This window comes from Rattus norvegicus, chromosome 20 (genome assembly GCF_036323735.1).
Source record: "Rattus norvegicus strain BN/NHsdMcwi chromosome 20, GRCr8, whole genome shotgun sequence".
Taxonomy (NCBI): domain Eukaryota; kingdom Metazoa; phylum Chordata; class Mammalia; order Rodentia; family Muridae; genus Rattus; species Rattus norvegicus.
Genome location: NC_086038.1, coordinates 12,459,906 through 12,482,995, shown reverse-complemented (window position 1 = coordinate 12,482,995; position 23,090 = coordinate 12,459,906). Strand labels below are relative to the sequence as shown.

At 41.0% G+C, this 23,090-nt stretch overlaps 1 protein-coding gene across 1 annotated transcript in view; it reads left to right on the top strand.

Annotated features, from left to right (window-relative positions):
* The window catches only part of Slc5a4 (solute carrier family 5 member 4), a 43,091-nt gene extending 35,191 nt beyond the window's left edge, over positions 1 to 7,900 (top strand). Inside the window, exons 11-15 of the mRNA NM_001106383.1 lie at positions 786 to 936; positions 3,085 to 3,253; positions 4,038 to 4,253; positions 6,326 to 6,428; positions 7,681 to 7,900. Coding sequence (NP_001099853.1) covers positions 786 to 936; positions 3,085 to 3,253; positions 4,038 to 4,253; positions 6,326 to 6,428; positions 7,681 to 7,895 — 854 coding nt within the window. The 3' untranslated portion in view covers positions 7,896 to 7,900. The remainder of the gene's footprint in view (positions 1 to 785; positions 937 to 3,084; positions 3,254 to 4,037; positions 4,254 to 6,325; positions 6,429 to 7,680) is intronic.
* Positions 7,901 to 23,090: the final 15,190 nt, after the last annotated feature.

Genomic DNA, 23,090 nt, shown 5'->3' with positions numbered 1-23,090 from the left:
AGGTTAATTGTGGGCCAGGGACACTCAGCCGTTTGATCTCAAGTCGTTCAATATTCAAGTTTTTGCTGAGTGTCTTATGTCCCAGACTCTGGCTTCGTTGCCCAGGAACATTGATGGAGTAGCAAATATAAATCCCCCTACCATTTAGAATTCACATTTCATTTCCTGAGATATGAGGTATATTGTATGTGTGAGGTGAGCAAAGGTGATGCTCAAGAGGGACTGTGGTGAATTGAAGCCGAGAGAATCATAGAGAGCTCAGGTGTGAGCATTGAAAACTTCCATTAACACTTTCAAAGCCTTTCTTCACCCTGACACACAGGAACATTTCTCAGAATGAAGGGAACATATTACCACAGATCCGACACCACATTCCTGCTTTCTCTCTTCTAGCAGAGGGAACAAGGACATCGGGTTTTCATAAGGATTTGAAAACTCTTGGTTTTCCTCTCCTAAAGCAGCAGAACCACTAGATTTTTCTACTAAATCTTTGTGTGGTCACAAGACTACCACAGGGAGAGACATCATGACACAGTTTACTCTATTCTAAAACCAGGTTCCAGAGGCTATCATCTACATCTATATTTCAGACTAACTTCCCCATTGTGTGACTTTTGTGATCACTAGAATTTACACAGGAAGCCCTACCTGCATTTCTACTATGTGTGTATTATTGGAATCTGCTCCAGAGAGATCCACTGTCTTGGAGCAACTCCCCATTTTTAGCCTGACACTCATAGACTAGGATATCCAGTTTAACCAGAGCTTGCTCCCTCTCACCCCAGGACTGCGAGGCCTGATGCTGTCGGTCATGTTGGCTTCTCTCATGAGCTCCCTGACCTCCATCTTCAACAGCGCCAGCACCCTGTTCACCATGGACCTCTACACCAAGATAAGGAAGAAGGCATCAGAGAGAGAGCTTCTCATAGCTGGACGGTGAGGAAACCTGTCTCTGCCTAGAACTGCTCTGAGGAAGGGAAGGTGGAGACCCGGACTAGGGTTTACATATTTTTTACTTCAGTGAAAGTAATCACCGGTCTACAGGGGAAGAGAGGACACTGGGAACAGTTTAACTTGACATCTCTTTACACATCCAAAAATTGAGGCCATTTAAGTGTAATAGTTGTTTGTTTTCATTTTGTTTTGTTTTGTTCGGATTTTAAGTGTTTTCAGGTGGTTCATGTGGTTTTTCTTGTCTTGACCTTTTCCTCCCATGACCCCTTCCAATGCCGTCTTCACAAATTACCACCTACTCTTGGGGCTTCATCTCTTAATGTTTCTAAGTATGTCACATGCAAGGGACGATAAATTACCTTAATAACCACAGATGAGATGATCAGCGGGGCACCCATTAAGGATTAGCTCTTAGACAGGGGCAGTCTCAGGTAGGGGACTAGTTCAAGAAGTTGCCTAGAGGGTTATGTCATCTAAAGACCCCCTCAGTGGTCTGGGAGTCCTGAAGACGAATGAGGGGGAAAATAATCAGGAAGCAACAGAGAACCCCCCTTTTCCTCTTCATTGTTTTCAAGTAGACCCAACAACATTGTCATAGCATTCTGTAACAGGAGTTAAAGTATGACATTGTGTGCAGAAGACATGGGGAACGTAATTATACAGTTCAGTGATGCATCTCGAAAGGAGCACACATGTAGTTCCCGCACACGATAAAAGTGGAAACTATGATCACTCCATTCCTATGACCGTTTCTATCTTTGCAAAGTCAACCACTGTCACTTGCAGTTCTACGAGCTGAGCTGTTGCGTCAGATAATCATAAACACAGTATGTCAACACCGACCTTGATATGCGGCTTCTCTGGCTCACGTTGTCTTGTGGGCTCCAGCCATGGTTTCACGGACAGTGTGCTCCACGCTGCATGGCTTGCCACGATCTTGATGTCTTTCCATGTGTTGGCGCTGCCCGTTCGTGGCCATATTGCGGTGGTTCATCTCTCTCAGCTCATGTGATCTTCTATCGCTGCTGATTATATTACTACACAGTGGCTTTTCATTCTTGGCCTTTTCAGATTTTCTGTGGGGGAGAGCCTTAAAGAGAAAAACATGGACTATAATTTAGAAAAAAAAGAATAGATTGCTGATATTAACTCTAAATGTGGATATAGTGGTAAGGTGGTGGACCAATCACTTTCTTTTTATTGTTATAAATTCTGAGTGATACATTTAGAGTACATTTTCTTTTTTTTTTTTTTCGGAGCTGGGGACCGAACCCAGGGCCTTGCGGTTGCTAGGCAAGTGCTCTACTGCTGAGCTAAATCCCCAACCCCTTAGAGTACATTTTCAATAATGAAAACAAGCTATCACTCCCCTGTGGAGTATCATGTCAAAGTCATTCCATGCCTTCTCAGCTCATTAGAGGAGAAACTGTGTTCCTTTTCTCCTCCTCTATTGCAGCCTGCCCTTCCCCTGTGGCTTTCTCACTGTGGTTGGGGACAGACGAACTCTCAGCACTGACAAGTGCAGTGTTTATAGACACCAGTCTTGAAGGGCACTGCCTGCTTTCTTTGGGAAGATGTTATCAAGAGGAACTAAACACCATTTACCCACTTTTTCTTTTGGCTTTACAATAGTTTAAACACTTAGAGATGGAAAGTAAATTCAACACTTAGAGATGGAAACCTGATGGGCCTCACTAGGTCCAGATCTCGACTAGGTAAAGGCTATATGAGAAGAGAATTGAAAGGCATTGTTCCTTTTTTTTTTTTTTTTGTGGTTTGTTTTCTCTTCCTGGGCTGGTGTTCAAGATATACCGAGCCCACCAGTCAAGACATAATCTTGGACACAAATCTCTTTTAAGCCTCAACGGCAGAGTAATATCTGTTTCTTCTTTGCTACCAAATATCTGTCTCCCAAGAAGGAAACATAGAAAGCTACACACACCAAAAATACTTGCTTCAAGTAAGCAAGCCATGCCTCTGTGGAGAGGGTAGAAAACATGGCGACAGCGGGTTCATGTCAGGTCAAGAAACGTAGTTTTGTTTGAACAAGTGAACGGCATGTGGATATAGTCAAGAACTCAACAGATATGCCTACGGTATTGTCGCTTACTGTCTGAATTATCTCTTCAGGCTGTTTGTCTCCGTGCTAATTGTTACCAGCATCTTGTGGGTCCCCATCGTAGAAGTATCTCAAGGTGGACAGCTGATCCACTATACAGAAGCAATTTCCAGCTACCTTGGGCCCCCCATTGCAGCCGTCTTCCTGGTCGCCATCTTCTGTAAAAGAGTCAATGAACAAGTACGTGAAAAACCGGGAGGTCTCTCCCGCCAGTGTAAGAAATCGTGGTCCCTCTCACTGGTCTCACACGATACTCCCTTGCATTTCCACGTGTACACGCTAGTGCGTACACTCCAGGCCCGTCTCAGTTTCTACTGTGGTCATCGTAATGTCTGATCCTTACTAAGGGGGGAAGATACTTGACCTAATGGCCCCTGTTAAGAGTACAGACGTCACATGTATTATAAAATGTCACATGCACAGCACAGTTCAGGAGATAAGACTGTCGGTATCCCATCAGGATACCCTAATATTGTGATCTGAAGTAAATCCCACTCTGTCCAGTGAAGATGAGAATAGAACCCATTTTATAGTAATTGTTGAGTAGATTAAATGAGATAGTCTAGTAAACACTTTTTGAAACAGTCCAAAGTTAAAGAATGGTCATCACTATTGTGGTGGGAATGGTTAACCTTTTTTACTTTTGTGATTCTCAGGCAAGTTAATAGTCCTTAGCATTTAGTGAACCTTGGCTCTTCAAAACAAAGCACAAGTTTTTCATTCTCCACATAAAAATCGGGAAGATTTTCAGCCTGGGCCAGCGTTGACAGTAGAGCCCTGTGGTTGGACATGCGACAATGTAACGATATTTCAGGGCCACAGTTGGCACCTCCCCCTGATAGCTTAGGTTTGCCACTTTCCCTGTTTGTTGGTCCTCGCCTAAGAAAACAGTGGTAGTTAATTACGACTTACTTGAATGAGCGTCTCCTCTCTCCTAAGCACTCTGTGTTCTTGTTTTGACCAGGGAGCCTTCTGGGGCCTGATGGTTGGACTGGTGCTGGGTCTTATCCGTATGATCGCAGAGTTTTCTTACGGGACAGGGAGTTGCCTGGCTCCCAGCAGCTGTCCCAAGGTCATCTGTGGAGTACACTATCTGTACTATGCCATCATCCTCTTTTTCGTGTCTATACTGGTTATCCTGGGAGTTTCCTACTTAACAAAACCCATTCCCGATGTGCATGTAAGTGACCCACCAACCACGAATCATTCGCTTTCAAAAGTCATGGAACGGCAAGGCCGGCTACTTCTAGGCTAATGACATTGTCGGAACTGTTACACATAGAAGGATCCTAAGAGATGATCAGTTAATCCAACTAAAGAGTTCGATCGTGTATGTGTGAAGCAACAGTATACTGATAAGAAGCTAAGAAATGGGCGTACATTTTTAAGTCCAGGGGGATGCCTGTATGGGTAAAGAGGCTTGCTGAGCAAGCCTGGCATCCTGAGTTCAAACCCTGAGACCCACATAAAGAGGGAAGTAGGGCACTGACTCCACAAAATGTCTGCTTAACTGCCTTGTGTGCCTATGAATGCACACACAAACACACATTGTACAAAAATAGTAAAAAAAGAAAAAGAAAAAACCCACACATTTTGTACATATTTACAGATAGAGTAAAACACACATACCCATCACACAGATATAGCAAACACAAACACACACACACACAGTCACATCACACAGATAGAGTAAACACACACACTCACCTATGGACATTTGGATCAATTCCCTCCAAATAGCCTTGGGGTGTGTCTTACTTATCCATTGTATCCAATCACGCTTCTTGCATGTATGGTAAAAAAAAAAAAGACATAACAACACACATTCCATATATTTTCAAAAGTGTTACTCAATACACAAAGCAGGGAAATCTCGATCATATACATGACTGCAAAAATTCTATAAAACTTAAATTCTTAAAATAACAACAGTGAGCAAAGTTTGCAGGTGGGAAAGAAGGGAGTGTGTGATTATGGTTGGAATTCAAGGATTGAACACACGTAGCTGCGTAAACACAGTAGATCCAGAAATAGAACTTATGGTACGTCAAATGACAAATGGAAACCCCTGGTCACCACAGATTAGGAAGGGAACAAGGAGAGCGGAAGGTCGGATAACAGCTTCCGACATAGACTGTGTCAGGGGAACGGCTTCCTGCATTCTGCAGAACAGTGAGGTGGCGTCTCTAAGGAAAGAGAGGAAAAGGGACTTGAAGGCTTTCACACACTCACAAAGGGAAATGCTTAAGGACATGGAGATGCTAATTCCCTTGATCTGCTCATGACATGTTGCATGTATGTGTCATTATGTGTTGGGTAAAATTTGTAAGCTAGGAATGATGGTGCACCAGCATCTGGGAGGTAGGGGCAAGAAGGTCGGAAAGTGAAAGGTCATCCTAAGCTACATAGAAGTACAAGGTCAATCTGACCCCATGAGACCCTATGTAAAACAAATCGATGGATAGGTAGACAGACACAGACAAATATAGATCGATAATAGATGGGTGATAGCGTAGATGATAGATAGTCAGATAGATAGACATGAGAGATGATAGATAGGTAAAAAGATAGACAGATAGACATAGTAGATAGACAGACAGACATAGTAGATGATAGATTAGATAGATAGATAGATAGATAGATAGATAGATAGATAGATAGATAGATATAGTAGATGATAGATAGGTAAAGAGATAGACAGATAGACATAGTAGATGATAGATTAGATAGACATAGTAGATAGATAGATAGACACACATAATAGATGATAGATTAGATAGATGATAGAGATAGATAGACAAACAGATATAATAGATAGGCAATAGATATGATAGATGCATGATAGGTCTGATGATACGTATGATAGATAAATACAGACAGACAGACAGATGCAATGGGCAATCTCTAACCTGACTGAAAATAACAATGACATCACCACTGACAGTTACACAGCAGGGACAATGAGTAAAGCCAAGGTATAATTTACTAGGTGCATAGTGCTTTTTCTCAAAGTTAAGGGTTTCAGAAATCTTGAGTTTTTAAATGCTTCCCAAAGCATTAAAAGCAGAAATGATTCTAAATGGTTCACACGTTTTGGAGAGCGTGATACGGCAGGTGGACCTTCCATCACAATCTATAATGCTCTTTCTGTGCAGCCTGCCTTTTTAAAAAAGATTATACAGAGATGAGAGTATCGTTCAGCGTTTGCAAACCTGCGTTCCTTTTGCTGATGTTCTCTGTGCCTCTGCTCAGCTGTATCGCCTGTGCTGGAGTCTTCGGAACAGTGAGGAGGAAAGAATCGATTTAGATGCAGAAGACAGGGAGGAGAACGAGGCCGATGCCAGGACTGAAGAAGGTAACATCTCACTTACATACTGGTTTTCACGGCTTACAGAGGATTTTTACCTACACTTTTAATTAAAATATAATGACGTCACTTTCCCCTTGTAATTCCTCCCAGTAGCTCCTCCAATTCCTCTCCCAACTCCTCCCATAAATTATAGCCTCTTTTTTTATTAATATTGTAACATAGGTATGTAGATGTGTTCACAAATACTTCAATACAGCCCGCTGAGTCTGTTTCTGTTCTTTCTGTGAGCGAGTGTTTCCCAGCTCACTTCCTGGTCTGTTGGCTCTTACAGTCTCTGTAACACTTCTTCCAAGATGGTCCCTGAGCCTTAGAGGCAGAAGCTTGGCTTGACCTCTACCCTGTATAGGTTATGGTTTCCTGTAATGACCTCAAGTACAGCAGAGAGAAGTTTCTTTGATGAGGAATGGCACCGGCACTGAATCTGGTTCCTGCCATTATCCAGTTCTCAAGAAGTTGTCATTTTTATTATAAAACACTAGAACATTAAAAGATCAGCAGTCCAATAATGAAGATACCTTGCTAGCTATGAAATCTATGCATCCATTCAGATACACGAGCATCTTTCTGTTACTATATGTCGGGTGCTGAGGTGACATTCAGTTGTTTGTTAATGTCTCCATTTTCGTACCTTGTGATTCAGTATCTAACCCCAACTCCTCTCCAGCCTCATTTCTTACTATTCTTTCTAATACTCCCATAGCCGGAGAGATGCCTCAGCTTTCTTTCCATACACCAAGATTCCAGGATACTGTCACAAAGTCTCCCTAGGATGTTTTCATAAAGCAGGCCATTGGAATCTTTGCCACCAATTGTGACAACTGGGATTGCTATAAAGTTTTAGTTTTTTAAATGGGCTTAAGATCAATTTTCCTTCTTTCGTCTATCAATTCTATAGTATGTTTAAATGGACCTGTAAATGCTTTTCTTATTTGTTTTCTTAAGTTCAGAAACCCATTGGGTGTTGAGGCTAGTAAGGCTCTGCTGTATTGTATGCAAATGCCTCCCATGTTAGCAGTGTTGTATGCAAATGCCTTCCCACATTATCCTGACTTTGTCTCTTATTTTCATTTACCCTTGGCACGATTTTTCTCAGATCTTATATAGTCAAAAGTATAAATACATTCGCATGATTCTTCCGGCTCCTATAAAGATTATAATCATTGTTTACAGACGTCCATACAGCATGGAGGAGACGTTCTATCCATCTTTGATGATAATTTACCTGTCTTTGTTCCAGACCAAACGGAGAAACCTCGTGGATGTCTCAAGAAGACTTATGACCTATGCTGTGGTTTGCAAAGAGCGGAACCCAAGCTGACTAAAGAGGAGGAAGAAGCCCTGAAGAAGAAGCTGACAGACACATCCGAGAAGCCCTTCTGGCGGACGGTCGTGAACGTCAATGTCATTGTCCTCTTGGCCGTGGCGGCTTTTTTCTATGGCTATTTTGCCTGAACTCGAGCTCACCCGCAGCAATATTGGTGAAGAGAAGGATCGTCTTACGCGTTTTCATTTTCTCCTTTATTATCTTCCCAAGGGGCATGAGCAAGTGACAATTCTAATAAGGTAACATCAGACTTGATTTTTGTTTTCGGTCCCCCCTCCATGTAAATAAAATAGAGTTTATAATTTATAAAACCAGCGGAGTGACGTCATGTAAATATGTGAAGTAGGCAAAGAACCCAAAATCCTTTGTTTCTACTTTTAGGAAATAGTGAAACGGTATAGATTTTAAGAAGTATAATGTGATGATTTCATATATGCATGGTGGCAGTATTACCACACCCATGGCAACCAGCACATCTATAACCTGGCACTCACTCTCTCGTACTGCACACGGAGAAAACAGTCAATCCGTTCTCGGCAAGTCTAATACACACAGTACGTCTTCGGTATCCATGGGCACAAGGCTGTGTATTATTAGATCTCCATGCTGTATGCATCGTACAGCGAAACATTTGCATCCTGTCAGCAGCATCCTGTATCCCACTGAGAAGCACAGGTACTGTAATGTATTCTGTGATGCTGTAATAGGTACAAAATGTTAGGAATTCTAATGAGTGGGGAAGTGGGGGGGGGGCTGCTTATTTGTTTCTTTGTTTCGATTTTTGTCCTTCCTCAGAAGAGACAACATTTAGGAGACAGAAGCTGGAGGGGAAATTTTGCAACATCATTCCATGGCAAAAGGTGGTCAAGAGCATCTATGGCAGAAGGGGAAGAAAAGGGACCAAACGTGTCCTTCTGTCAGGAACTTACTCCTGCAATACCGCTAATTCATTCCTGAGGGAAGAACCCTCACGAGCTGGTTACTTTGTAGCGGCCCCTCCTCTTGGCACTGATACTGGGTGTTATAATATATGAATGCTGGGGGATCTATCCAACTGTAGAATTCTACCCCAGCCCCATCCCTTCCATTCAGATTGTATCAATTTCACATCCTGGTGACACCAAAGATCTTAATTCGTTTTCAGAATGACTTAAAGGTAAAAAAAAACAGCTCGTGTAAAGCAGATATAAATGATACCCACAGAATAATCCACTTTAAAACAATCCCCTCCTGTCACCCTGGAAAACCAGACCTGCTACTTCCAAAGCACCATGGTGGGGAAAGCACGGGATAGATACTCTCATGTCAAAAGGGAAACAAGACGAGAAGGAGGGAGTCACTGGTCCTTCGTTGGTCTTAAGCCCACGTGATAATTGCTTTTGACTTTATGCCCTGCTTCTCAGGCACCCTGGAGCAGAGCCTAGGCCTCCAGGGCTTCAGCAACTTTGCCCGGCTGTCTCTGGATCCTCTAGAAATACAACCATTCGTGGGGATCTATGTAGAAAGATGATTTGCGGCAGCACTGTTTGGGGCGTCCTAAGATGCTAGCCATTGCCTTCCCTTGGGAATCAGATTACTTAGTCCAACCCACATTGAGAGAAGGGATTACACTTGGACGGAAAGAAAAAGAACAGACGATTGGGGCCTTAGAGATGGTGAGCCAAAACAGCTACGCTCAAATCAGTATATGATGGAAACAGAATGAACTAAATAGTTCTCAGTAAGCGGTTGAATAAACCAGGTGTGGCATATACACACAGGATGATAAAGTGAACGAGTTCAGATGGATTATAAGCCTTATGCAAACGGGGGGAAAAAACTATACATCTGTTTCAATGATGTTATAGACGGGTCAAAATTAACCTATGACAGTGATCAGGCCTGTCCTTGGGGTCATTGACAAAAAAGCAATGTGAAAATTGGGAGTGGGGGTGGTGTGTGTGCTGTAAATGTTGATGGGGCTGCAGGCTATGGGAGAACATGCCTTTGTAAAAAATTCAAAGCGAACTGTACAGTTAGGGTATTTGAATTCCACTGTATATATTGTTTCAATAAAATTTTTTTAAAAAGTAAAAACTAAAGACACAGAATTGATTTTATTCCTACAAAACAAACAGCCCACCCCAGATATTTTCTATCAGTGTGCTGGCATAAGAAGAATAGTAAAGACTGGCCTTTGAGAAGGTCAAAAAGTTGTCCATCAGTAAGCTATCAGCAAGAGATCCATAGTGAATAGAGAGCTATAGGTAAATAAGTAAATTACCAGATAAAATGAGGAATGTAATAATGATCACCCTATGGTACTGACATCTTCCATTGCAATGAGGCTTCACCAACAGCCCCTCAGAGGCTCTCTTCATAGTGCCAAGCCTCAAATCTTTTGCCTGACTCTTCCAGTCCTGGGCCATCAACTACAACTGTGGCTGCACCTTCACCAGTGGCCTTCTGTGGCCCCTCACAGTGCCCAGCCCCAGCTGCTCTCACAACCCCTTCGTGCCTTTAAAACCAGCGCCACCTGGTGACTCTTACACCTTACCCAGTCCAGCTGCAGCACGAGGTACAACCTTGGCTATCTCTGGAACACAGCTTCTTCGTGCTCTCAGGAAACATTTCCCAGAAGATTGCACCTCAGTGATGCTGGTCTCGTCTTCATCACTGCTAATTTCTTAGCTCCAGATAACAGCATCAACTGTCCCAATAGTTTCCTTCCCCTCTTGATGATAAAGCCAGAGGCTCATGGCCGAGCTGCCGAGTTCAGGAGACCATTCAGCAGCTAGCGTCTTGTTGGTCTTGCAGGTGATCTGAGTTTGGTTCCCAGCTCTGCCTACCATTGCTTACAACTGCAGGTTCAGGGGTTATGACACCCATATATACATACCTTCACACAGTCATGTACACACAGACATATATCTTTAAATAATGTACATATATAGGGTGATATTGTGCGTATGCATGTGAACATGTATGGAACCTCATGTCGATCATTTTGGGCAAATAGTTATAGCTGAAGATAAAGCTGTGAAAGCCTTTGAATGGCTTCACTAGTTCCTTGAGCAGAACAAAGTATGTAGAAAAGATATTAGGGGCCGAGCAGCCTGGGAAAAATCCTTCCAGTTTCCATCTGTGCCCTGGAGCAGACACTGAGCCACAGCTCTCAGTGCCCCAAACCCTCCCAGGAGTGCTAACACACCTAAGATCACAGGTGAGACCGCCATTACTGCTCCAATACCTGACCTAAGTGGGACCTGGCTGGAGCCCATGGGACACAGGAACCACAGAACAGCCTGGAACAGGATCCTTCCGGTTTCCATCTACACTGGAACTGACCCTGAGCCACAGCTCTTTCTACTCAAATCCTGCCTGGAGAGAGCCTGTCTCCCAGGACTGCTGACACACCTAAGATCACAGGCTCACAGGCGGGACAAGCTAGACCAGCTAACACCAGAGATTAACCAGATGGCGAGAGGCAAGTGCAAGAACATAAGCAACAGAAACCAAGGTGACTCGGTATCATCAGAACCCAGTTCTCCCACCACAGCGAGCCCTGGATACCCCAACGCACTGGAAGAGCAAGATTCTGATTAAAAATCACATCTCATGATGATGATAGAGGACTTTAAGTAGTACATAAATAACTCCCTTAAAGAAATACAGGAGAACACAGGTAAGCAGGTAGAAGCCCTTAAAGAGGAAACACAGAAATCCCTGAAAAAATTACAGGAAAACACAACCAAACAGGTGAAGGAATTGAACAAAACTATGCAGGATCTAAAAACAGAAACAATAAAGAAATCACAAAGGGAGACAACCCTGGAGATAAAAAAAACCTAGGAAAGAGATCAAGAGTCATAGATATGAGCATCACCAACAGAATACAAGAGATAGAAGAGAGACTCTCAGGCATAGAAAATGCCACAGAAGACATTGACACAACGGACAAAGAAAATAAAAAAAAAAAAAGTTCCTAACTCAAAACAATCAAGAAATTCAGGACACAATGAAAAGACTGAATCTGAGAATAACAGGTATAGAAGAGAGGGAAGGGGTTCGGGATTTAGCTCAGTGGTAGAGTGCTTGCCTAGAAAGAGCAAGGCCTTGGGTTCGGTCCTCAGCTCCAAAAAAAAGAAAGAAAGAAAAAAAAGAGAGGGAAGATTTCCAACTTAAAGGACCAGCAACAAAATTATAGAAGAAAACTTCCCTGACCTAAAGAAAGAGATGCCAATACACATATAAGAAGCCACAGAACACCAAACAGAGGTAACCAGAAAAGAAATTCCTCCTGTCACATAATAACTAAAACACCAAAGGCACAGATCATAGAATATTGAAAGGGGTAAGGGAAAAAGGTAAAGTAACATATAAAGGCAGACCTATCAGAATTACACCAGAAATCTCAACAGAGACTCTAAAAGCCAGAAGATCTTGGGCAGATGTTATCCAGACCCTAAGGGAATAAAAATGCCAGCCCAGGCTACTATACCCAGAAAAAGTCTCAGTTACCATAGATGGAGAAACCAAGATATTCCATAACAAATCCAAATTTAACAATATCTTTCCACCAATCAAGCCTTAAGAGGATAATAGAAGGAAAACTCCAGCACGAGAAGGGAAACTACACCCAAGAAAAAGCAAGAAACTCATCTCACAGCAAACTCAAAAGAAGAGAACCACACAAGAACAATTCTACCTCTAACAACAAAAATGACAGGAAGCATCAATCATTGGTCCTTAATGTACCCAATGGACCCAATTCCCCAATAAAAAGACATAGACTAACATGCTGGAAACCTAAACAGGACCCAGCATGTTGCTGCATACAGGAAACACACCTCAGTGGCAAAGACAAACACTACCTCAAAGTAAAAGGCTGGAAAAAATTATTCTAGGAAAATGGCCCCAAGAAACAAGCTGGAGTAGCCATTCTACTGTCCAATAAAATAGACTTTCAACTAAAAGTTAGCAAAAAAAAAATGAGGAAGAACACTAAATAAGAAAAAAAAAATCCATCAACAGGAACATCTATGCCCCAAATACAAGGGCACCCACATTTGTAAAAGAAACATTACCAAAGCTCAAAGGACACATTGAACTTCACACAGTAATACTAGGAAATTTTAACACCCCTCTCTCACCAATGGACAGATCATGGAAACAGAAACTAAACACAGACACAGAGAAACTAACAGAAGCTATGAACCAAATGGACTTAACATATCTACAGAACATTTCACCCTAAAACAAAAGAATATACCTTCTTCTCAGCACCTCATGGTACCTTTTCCAAAACTGACCATACAATCAGTCACAAAACAAGCCTCAACAGATACAAGAAGATTGAAATAAACCCATGCATCCTGTGAGATCCCCACAGACTAAAGTTGGTCTTCAATAACAACAAAAACAACAGGAAGCCCTCATATATACTCAACTCTATGATCAAGGAAGAAACAAAGAAAGAAATTAGAGACTTTTTAGAATTTAATGAAAATGAAGGCACAACATACCCAAACTTTTGGGACACAACGAAAGCTGTGCTAAGAGGAAAACTCATAGCTATGAAGGCTTCCATAAAGAAATTGGAGAAAGCATACACTAGCAGCTTAAAAGCACATCTGAAAGCTTTAGAACAAAAAGAAGCAAATACACACAAGAAGAGTAAATGAAAGGAAATAATCAAACTTGGGGCTGAAGTCAACCAAGTAGAAACAAAGAGAACTGTACAAAGAATCAACAGAACCAGGGGCTGGTTCTTTGAGAAAATCAACAAGATAGATAAACCTTTAGCCAGACTAACCAGAGGTCACAGTGTATCCAAATTAACAAAATCAGAAATGAAAAGGAGGACATAACAACAGAATCTGAGGAAACTAAAAAAAAAAAAATCATCAGATCCTACTACAAAAGCCTATACTCAACAAAACCAGAAAATCTGGATGAAATGGACAATTTTCTAGACAGATACCAGGTACCAAAGTTAAATCAGAGTCAGATAAACCATCTAAACCGTCCCATAACCCCATATGGAAATAGAAGAAGTCATTAAAAATCTCCCCCCCCCAAAAAAAAGCCCCAGGCCAGATGGTTTGAGTGTAGAATTCTATCAAACCTTCAATGAAGACCTAGTAGCAATACTTCTCAAACTATTTCATAAATTAGAAAAAGAAAGAACACGACCTAGTACATTCTGTGAAACCACAGTTACACTGATACCTAAACCACACAAAGACCCAATAAAGAAAGAAAACTTCAAATCAATTTCCCTCATGAAGAGTGATGCAAAGATATTCAATAAAATTCTTGCAAACTGAATCCGAGAACACATCAAAGCAAGCATCCACCATCATCAGGTAGGCTTCATCCCAGGGATGCAGGGATGGTTCAATATACATAATCCACCAACATAATCCACTATATAAACAAACTCAAAGGAAAAGAAAAAACACATGATCATCACATTAGATGCTGAGAAAGCCTTTGACAAAATACAACACCCCTTCATCATAAAAGTATTGGAGAGATCAGGAATTCAAGGCCCATACCTAAACATAGTAAAAGCAATATACGGCAAACCAGTAGCCAATATCAAACTAAATGGAGAGAAACTTGAAACAATCCCACTAAAATCAGGGACTAGACAGGGATGACCACTCTCCCCCTATCTATTCAATATAGTACTTGAAGTTGTAGCCAGAGCAATTAGGCAACAAAAGTAGGACAGAGGGATACAAATTGGAAAAAAGGAAGTCAAGATTTCACTATTTGCTGATGATATGATAGTATACATAAGTGACCCCCCCCAAAAAAAACCCATAAGAGAACTCCTACAGCTGATAAACAACTTCAGCAAAGTGGCTGGATACAAAATTAACTCACACAAATCAGTAGCCTTCCTCTACTCAAAGGATAAATGAGCTGAGAAAGAAATCAAGGAAACAACACCATTTACAATAGTCACAAATGATATGAAATACCTCAGTGTGACTCTAACCAAGCAAGTGAAAGATCTGTACAATAAGAACTTCAAGTCCCTGAAGAAAGAAATTGAAGAAGATCTCAGAAGATGGAGAGCTCTCTCATGCTCATGGATCGACAGGATTAACACAGTAAAAATGGCCATCTTACCAAAAGCAATCTACAAATTCAATGCAATCCCCATCAAAATTCCAATGGAATCCTTCACAGAGATAGAAAGAGAAACTCTCAAATTTATCTGGAATAACAAAAACCCAGGATAGCAAAAATCATTCTCAATAAAAGAACTTCTGGGGTAACCGCCATCCCTGACCTCAAACAGTATTACAGGGCAATAGTGATAAAAACTGCACGGTATTGGTACAGAGACAGGCAGATAGATCAATGGAATAGAATTGAAAGACTCAGAAATGAACCCACACACCTGTGGTCACTTGATCTTTCACAAAGGCGCTAAAACCATCCAGTGGAAAAAAGATAGCATTTTCAACAAATGGTGCTGGTTTAACTGGAGGTCAGCATGTAGAAGAATGCAGATCGATCCATTCTTATCACCCTGTACAAAGCTCAAGTCCAAGTGGATCAAGGACCTCTACATCAAACCAGATACACTCAAACTAATAGAAGAAAAAGTGGGGAAGAGTCTCAAACACATAGACACTGGGAACTTTTTCCTGAACAGAACACCAATAGCTTATGCTCTAAGATCAAGAATTGACAAATGGGACCTCATCAAATTGAAAAGCTTTTGTAAAGTGAAGGACAAACTCAATAGGACAAAATGGCAACCCACAGATGGGGAAAAGATCTCTACCAACCTTACATCCGATAGGGGGCTAACATCCAAAATATACAAAGAACTCAAGAAGTTAGACTCCAGAGAACCAAAAACCTATTTAAAAATGGGTACAGAGCTAAACAGAGAATTCTCAACTGAGGAATTTCGAATGGCTGAGAAACACTTAAAGAAAAGTTGTTCCTATTTTTCCTAACCTTAGCCTTAGCCCGGGACAATGGCTGTATAGATTGCATTTGTGCATGACTACTTTTCAGTTGGCCTTGGTGTGCATAATTTTTCTATTATATCTGACATTCCTACTTCTTTCTCCTTCTGCTCTGGTGAATTCTGTGAAACTAGACGTTCCTTGATGTTATGATTCTTAAACAATTGGAAACTGAGGCATAGGGGCACAGCACAGCACAGCCCTAATGGCCCAGGTGCATGCTGTGTGCTCTCATCTTGGAAACAATGTAATAACTGCACAATGGTAGTTCCAGGTTAATGCTTGACTTGCAAAGAAAGTTTGAAGAAATTATTAGAAAAACCATTAGAGCCAACACTGGGACCTCAAAAAAGGAAAAAGTTATCCAGTTAGGAAAAAAGTTTTGCATAACATTTGAGAGTGGTTCCTCGATAAGGAAGTATAGAATATATAAAATTATATACTAGTAAACTAAGTCAAAATACTGGGACTCTTACGAGAGTCATTGTGTGCAAGGAACAGAAAGCTAGCGGAACCACTGAGTTAAGGGTTAACTTGATTCTTTCTGGCCACTGCCTGGCAGCTTTGCCCATGTCATTTATCATTAGAGCCTCCCAGGAAAGTGCAAGTAGCTGACCTCGGGGCTCTGAGCTCTGAAGTAAAATAAATCAAAAGTTAAAGTTTAGATAATGATAAATTTACAATTATTATTATTTTGGCCACAGGCCTGGGGATATGGGAAGCTTGAAACTTTGGGGAACAGTTGTAATTCTTAATTCTTTGTGGGATGTGATTATTCTTCTGAATTTGATTTGGCAATGATTATACAATGTCTTTTTTCTACCTGCTTTTGCATTATCAATAAAAGACTGGGGCAAGAGAAAGGCTGGAGAGAATGTGAAGAGTGAACGAGAGAGCGCATGAGGGAGTAAATGACAGAGCTAATGTAAGAACAAATGTGAGAGCGTGTGAGAGAGCATGAGAGAGAGCATGAGAAGAGCATGTAAAGAGTGAGTGAGAGAATGTGAGGTTGTGTATGAAGATTGTGTGTAAGAGTGAAAGGGTAATGAACAGAGGTGTGCGTGAGTGTGGGAGTTCGAGAAAAGAAAACCACAATTAAGAAAAACAGAGTGCACAAGAGAATGCAGATTGTGTGCAGCCTCAAGCTGAGAGAGAGAGAGAGAGAGAGAGAGAGAGAGAGAGAGAGAGAGAGAGAGAGACTCTGAGACTGACTTTAAGCCTTGAAAATGCCTGTCAGTTTGTACCCAAAGAGTGGTGTGTGTATATTTATTATGCGCCTTCCAGATATCCCTGCTTCCAGTTGAGAACCCTGATCCTGTGTCGAGGCTGGACCCTGGCAATCCATATGTCATATTTTATTGATCATCTTATCTATTGATGGTTATTTGTGTTGTGCATTTGGCACTTTTTTAATTAGGACAATGAAATACTTAATATAGGCTGAGTGTGTAAGACTGAGGTTCCTGCCACCAAGATACTTGCGTGACATTGACCACGTTCATTGTACCCTAGTCACAAAAGCTACGGAATAGAAGCAGCCAGACGTCCAACAACCGATTGTGAAAATGCCTTGGCAGACACAAGGGAATTCTGTTCGTCTACAGAGAGAACGGAAATCACGATATCTGTAGGTACAGCAATGGAAATGGAGTACATTCTGAGTGAAGTCCTCAGACCCATAGTTTTATATTCTACATACTCTCTTCCTTGTAGGTCTTAGATATGAATCTTATTTTTAAACAGTTTTCATGTGTGTGTATGCACATGAGTGTGCATGAGTTTATGTGCACCACACCACGCCAGCGCCTGTAGAGTGTGGCAGGGACAGCAGAGCCTCCAGACATCAGAACCTGTATGGAGTGACGTTTGTGAGACACTATGTGGGTGCTGGGAGCCAAGCCCAGGTCCTCTGCAAGAGTGATAAGCCTTCTTATCTGCTGAGCTGTCGTTCCAACCCTACATCCAAGGATATTTAGGTCTGACTCTGTAGGAATATTTGAAATAACCTTAGAAGCCAGGGAAGTACAAAGGGACCAGTGGGGGAGGGTGTGTGTGTGGAAAGATTTCTAGAGAAGGGGATAGGTACAAAAACAGGGTAAAGAGGAAAAGGGAGGGAGGGCCCTCAGCTGGGGAGGCTAATATGGGTGAAGAGGACTGAGCAGGTGAGCAATTAAGGGTGTTTGGAGAAGCCGTAGGGATACCCATACTTCATAAGCTCATTTACAGTGTGTGTGTGTGTGTGTGTGTGTGTGTGTGTTGTGTATGTATGCTTCTGTATAGACAAGTGTGTGTGGTATGTGTAAGTGTGTGATGTGTATGTGTATATATGTGTGTGATATGTATGTGTGTATATGTGTGTGTGATGTGTGCTTATGTGTATATGTATGTGATATGTGTGTGATGTGTATATGATGTATGTGTATGTGTATATATGTGTGTATAAATAAGTATGTGTGATATGTGTGTATGTGTATATATGTGTGTATAAATAAGTATGTGTGATATGTGTGTATGTGTGTGATGTCTGTGTATGTCTGTATGTATGTGTGTGATATGTATGTGTGCATATATGTGTAATATGTGTATGTGTGTATGTATGTATGTATGTAAATGTATATGTGTGATATGTGTTTGAAGTGTATATTGTGTGATGTATGTGTATGATATCTGTTTGACGTGTGTATGTGTGTGAGTGTGTGTGTGTGTGAGTGTGTAAGCATTAATGGATTTTCCTCCCTTTGATGAGATAATGCTACCTGGTCCCCAAAGCCATAGAGTAACAAAACAGAACAAAACAACAACCCCCCCCAAAAAAACCCCAAAAAACAAACAAATAAAAAAATCCCACCAGCACCCAGCAGGGGACCCCTCCCTTTGAGCTGTTGTTGCTGTGTCTAACAGACCACCAAAGCCATTTACACTATTATTGTTGCTCTTGGCCGCCTGCCAGAACATGAAGTTAATTCTCGATTGCAGAAGACGCCACACACGTCAGCTTCAGCACTTGAAGAAATCAAGGACCTGGAAGCCTCCTCCTTAGCAACCCTCAGTGTTGGAGAAACATTATCAACCATTCGATTTAGCTGTAAAGTCTGAGACAAATGACTGGAGCGTTGTCAGAGCCTGCACCTGCTATATAATCTGCCTGGTGTATAAATCTATGGTGGCATTGCCCTCAACTATGGGGTCCAGGCAATCCAGTCTGAGTTCTTAAATGACCTATAAAGGAACAGTACATTCTTTTCAATCAACTGTACAGCATAAATAATTATAAAAATTTGAGGGTTAGCAGTGTCTAAAAAGGAAAAATTTTAATCAATTGTAAACCATAAGCCACACATTGGCTATCAGTATATAAATTGACAACTTGATTTTTCAACATTTCAAAAACAGTGACTACAGCATGTAATTCAATAATCTGTGCTGAACGGAGGGGAAATTCAAGAGAAAAAACTTGTGATCAAATTATATGCTGCCTTCTCATTACATGAACCATCAATAAATACAGTAAGTGCATTTTCTATGGGCTGCATGCAAAAATTTGCAGGAAATACAAAAGCATGTATAGAGGAAAACTATCAAGTTTGTCTGAAAAGTTTGTCTATGTAATAGGCAAAGTACAGTATTCTGTAATAACCAATTTAATTGCTGTCTGGAATAAGGAATGTTTCATCAGGTTCTTTTTCAAAATATTTCTATGACTCTATCCTACAATTCTGTATTAACAGAATAATGGCTTTATAATAGGGTGTTAAGAGACAGCGCCCGGATCTGAAGGGACCCGGTCAAACAGCTCCCTGTACCCAAATCCTGTGGGAGGGAGAACTAGACCTAAAAAGGGGCAGACACGCCTGGGAAACCAGAGGAGACTACTCTCTGCCCACATTTCTGACTCTAGAGGAAAACGCCTAGTGCCATCAAGGCCCCCTGTGCACAGGAACCCCAGAGAAGGAGGGGCAGGCCCTTCTGGTTGCTGCCCTCACAGAGAGCTGAAACCAAGCTCCAAGGAGCGACTTCAGGCCTGAGACCAGAGGTAAGACCAACTTTTCTGCTCCAAGTGACCTGCCTGGTGGACTCAGGACACACACCCACAGGAACGGCTGAAGACCAGTAGACAGGAAAGACTACACGCCTGAAAGCAGAACACTCTGTTCCCATAACTGGATGAAAGAAAACAGGAAAACAGGGTCTATAGCACTCCTGACACACAGGCCTATAGGACAGTCAAGCCACGGTCAGAAATAGCAGAACAAGGTAACACCAGAGACAACCTGGTGAGAGGCAAGTACAGGAACCCAAGCAACAGAAACCAAGACTACATGGCATCATCAGAGCCCAATGCTCCAACCAAAGCAAATACTGAATATCCAAACACACTAGAAAACCAAGATCTAGATTTAAAATCACATTTGATCATGATGATGGAGGACTTTAAGAAAGACATAAAGAACTCCCTTAGAGAAATGCAGGAAATCACAAGTAAACAAGTAGAAGCCCTTAGAGAGGAAACACAGAAATCCCTGAAAGAATTACAGGAAAACATAATCAAACAGGTGAAGGAATTGAAAATGGAAATAGAAACAATAAAGAAAGCACAAAGGGAGACAACCCTGGATATAGAAAACCAAAGGAAAAGACAAGGATAAAAGCATCACCAACAGAATACAAGAGATGGAAGAGAGAATCTCAGGAGCAGAAGATTCCATAGAAATCATTGACTCAACTGTCAAAGATAATGTAAAACGGAAAAAGCTACTGGCCCAAAACATACAGGAAATCCAGGACTCAATGAGAAGATCAACCCTAAGGATAATAGGTATAGAAGAGAGTGAAGACTCCCAGCTCAAAGGACCAGTAAATATCTTCAACAAAATCATAGAAGAAAACTTCCCTAACCTAAAGAAAGAGATGCCCATAAACATACAAGAAGCCTACAGAACTCCAAATAGATTGGACCAGAAAAGAACCTCCTCCCATCACATAATAGCCAAAACACCAAATGCACAAAACAAAGAAAGAATATTAAAAGCAGTAAGGGGAAAAGGCCAAGTAACATATAAAGGCAGACCTATCAGAATTACACCAGACTTCCCATCAGAGACTATGAAAGCAAGAAGATCCTGGACAGATGTCATACAGACCCTAAGTGAACACAAATGCCAGCCCAGGTTACTGTATACAGCAAAACTCTCAATTAACATAGATGGAGAAACCAAGATATTCCATGACAAAACCAAATTTACAAAATATCTTTCTACAAACCCAGTCCTACGAAGGATAATAAATGGTAAAGCCCAACACAAGGAGGCAAGCTACCCCCTAGAAAAAAGAAACTAATTGTTTTGCAACAAAAAAAAAAGAGAAGACAAACATACAAACATAATCTCAACTCCAAATACGAAGATAACAGGAAGCAACAATCACTATTCCTTAATATCTCTCAACATCAATGGACTCGACTTCCCAATAAAAAGACAACAGATTAACAAACTGGATATGTAATGAGGACTCAACGTTTTGCTGCCTACAGGAAACACACTCAGATCAAAGACAGACAGACACTACCTGAGAGTAAAAGTCTAAAAAACAACTTTCCAAGCAAATGGTCTGAAGAAGCAAGCTGGTAGCCATTCTAATATCAAATAAAATTGATTTTCAACCAAAAGTCATCAAAAAAGATAAGGGAGGACACTTCATATTCATCAAAGGAAAAATCCACCAAGATGAACTCTCAATCCTAAATATCTATGCTCCAAATATAAAGGCACCAACATACATAAAAGAAACCTTACTAAAGCTCAAAGCACACATTGCACCTTACACAATAATAGTAGGAGATTTCAACACCCAACTCTCATCAATGGACAGATCATAAAAACAGAAATTAAGCAGAGACATAGACTAAGAGAAGTAATGAACCAAATGGACTTAACAGATATTTATAGAACATTCTATCCTAAAACAAAAGGATATACCTTCTTCTCAGCTCCTCATGGTACTTTCTCCAAAATTGACCATATAATCGGTCATAAAACAGGCCTCTACAGATACAGAAAGATAGAAATAATCCCATGCATCCTATGAGACCACCAGGGGCTAAAGCTGGTCTTCAATAACAATAAGGAAAGAACACCCACATATGCATGGAAGTTGGACAGTGCTCTACTCAATGATAACCTGGTCAAGGAAGAAATAAAGAAAGAAATTAAAGACTTCTTAGAATTTAATGAAAATGAAGGTACAACATAACCAAACTTATGGGACACAATGAAAGATGTGCTAAGAGGAAAACTCATAGCTCTGAGTGCCTGCAGAAAGAAACAGGAAAGAGCTTGACCAGCTTGACAGCACACCTAAAAGCTCTAGAACAAAAAGAAGCAAATACACACAGGAGGAGTAGAAGGCAGGAAATAATCAAACTCAGAGCTGAAATCAACCAAGTAGAAACAAAAAGGACTATACAAAGAATCAACAGAACCAAAAGTTGGTTCTTTGAGAAAATCAACAAGATAGATAAACCATTAGCCAGATTAACGAGAGGACACAGAGAGTGTGTCCAAATTAACAAAATCAGAAATGAAAAGGGAGACATAACAACAGAATCAGAGGAAATTAAAAAAAAAATCATCAGATCCTACTACAAAAGCCTATATTCAATAAAACTTGAAAATCTGCAGGAAATGGACAATTTCCTAGACAGATACCAGGTACCAAAGGTAAATCAGGGACAGATAAACCATTTAAACAACCCCATAACTCCTAAAGAAATAGAAGCAGTCATTAAAGGTCTCCCAACCAAAAAGAGCCCAGGTCCAGACATGTTTAGTGCAGAATTTTATCAGACCTTCATGGAAGACCTCATACCAATACTGTCCAAACTATTCCACAAAATTGAAACAGGCAGAGCGCTACCCAATTCCTTCTATGAAGCCAGAATTACTCTTATACCTAAACCACACAAAGAAAGAGGACTTCAGAATATCAACGCAAAAATACTCAATAAAATTCTTGCAAACAGAATCCAAGAACACATCAAAACAATCATCCATCATGATCAAGTAGGCTTCATCCCAGGTGTGCAGAGATGGTTTAATATACGGAAAACCATCCATTATATAAACAAACTGAAAGACAAAAACGACACGATCATTTCATTAGATGCTGAGAAAGCATTTGACAAAACTCAACACCCCTTCTTCATGATAAAAGTTCTGGAAAGAACAGGAATTCAAGGCCCATACCTAAACATAGTAAAAGCCATGTACAGCAAACCAGTTGCTAATATTAAACTAAATGGAGAGAAACTTGAAGCAACCCCACTAAAATCAGGGACTAGACAAGGCTGCC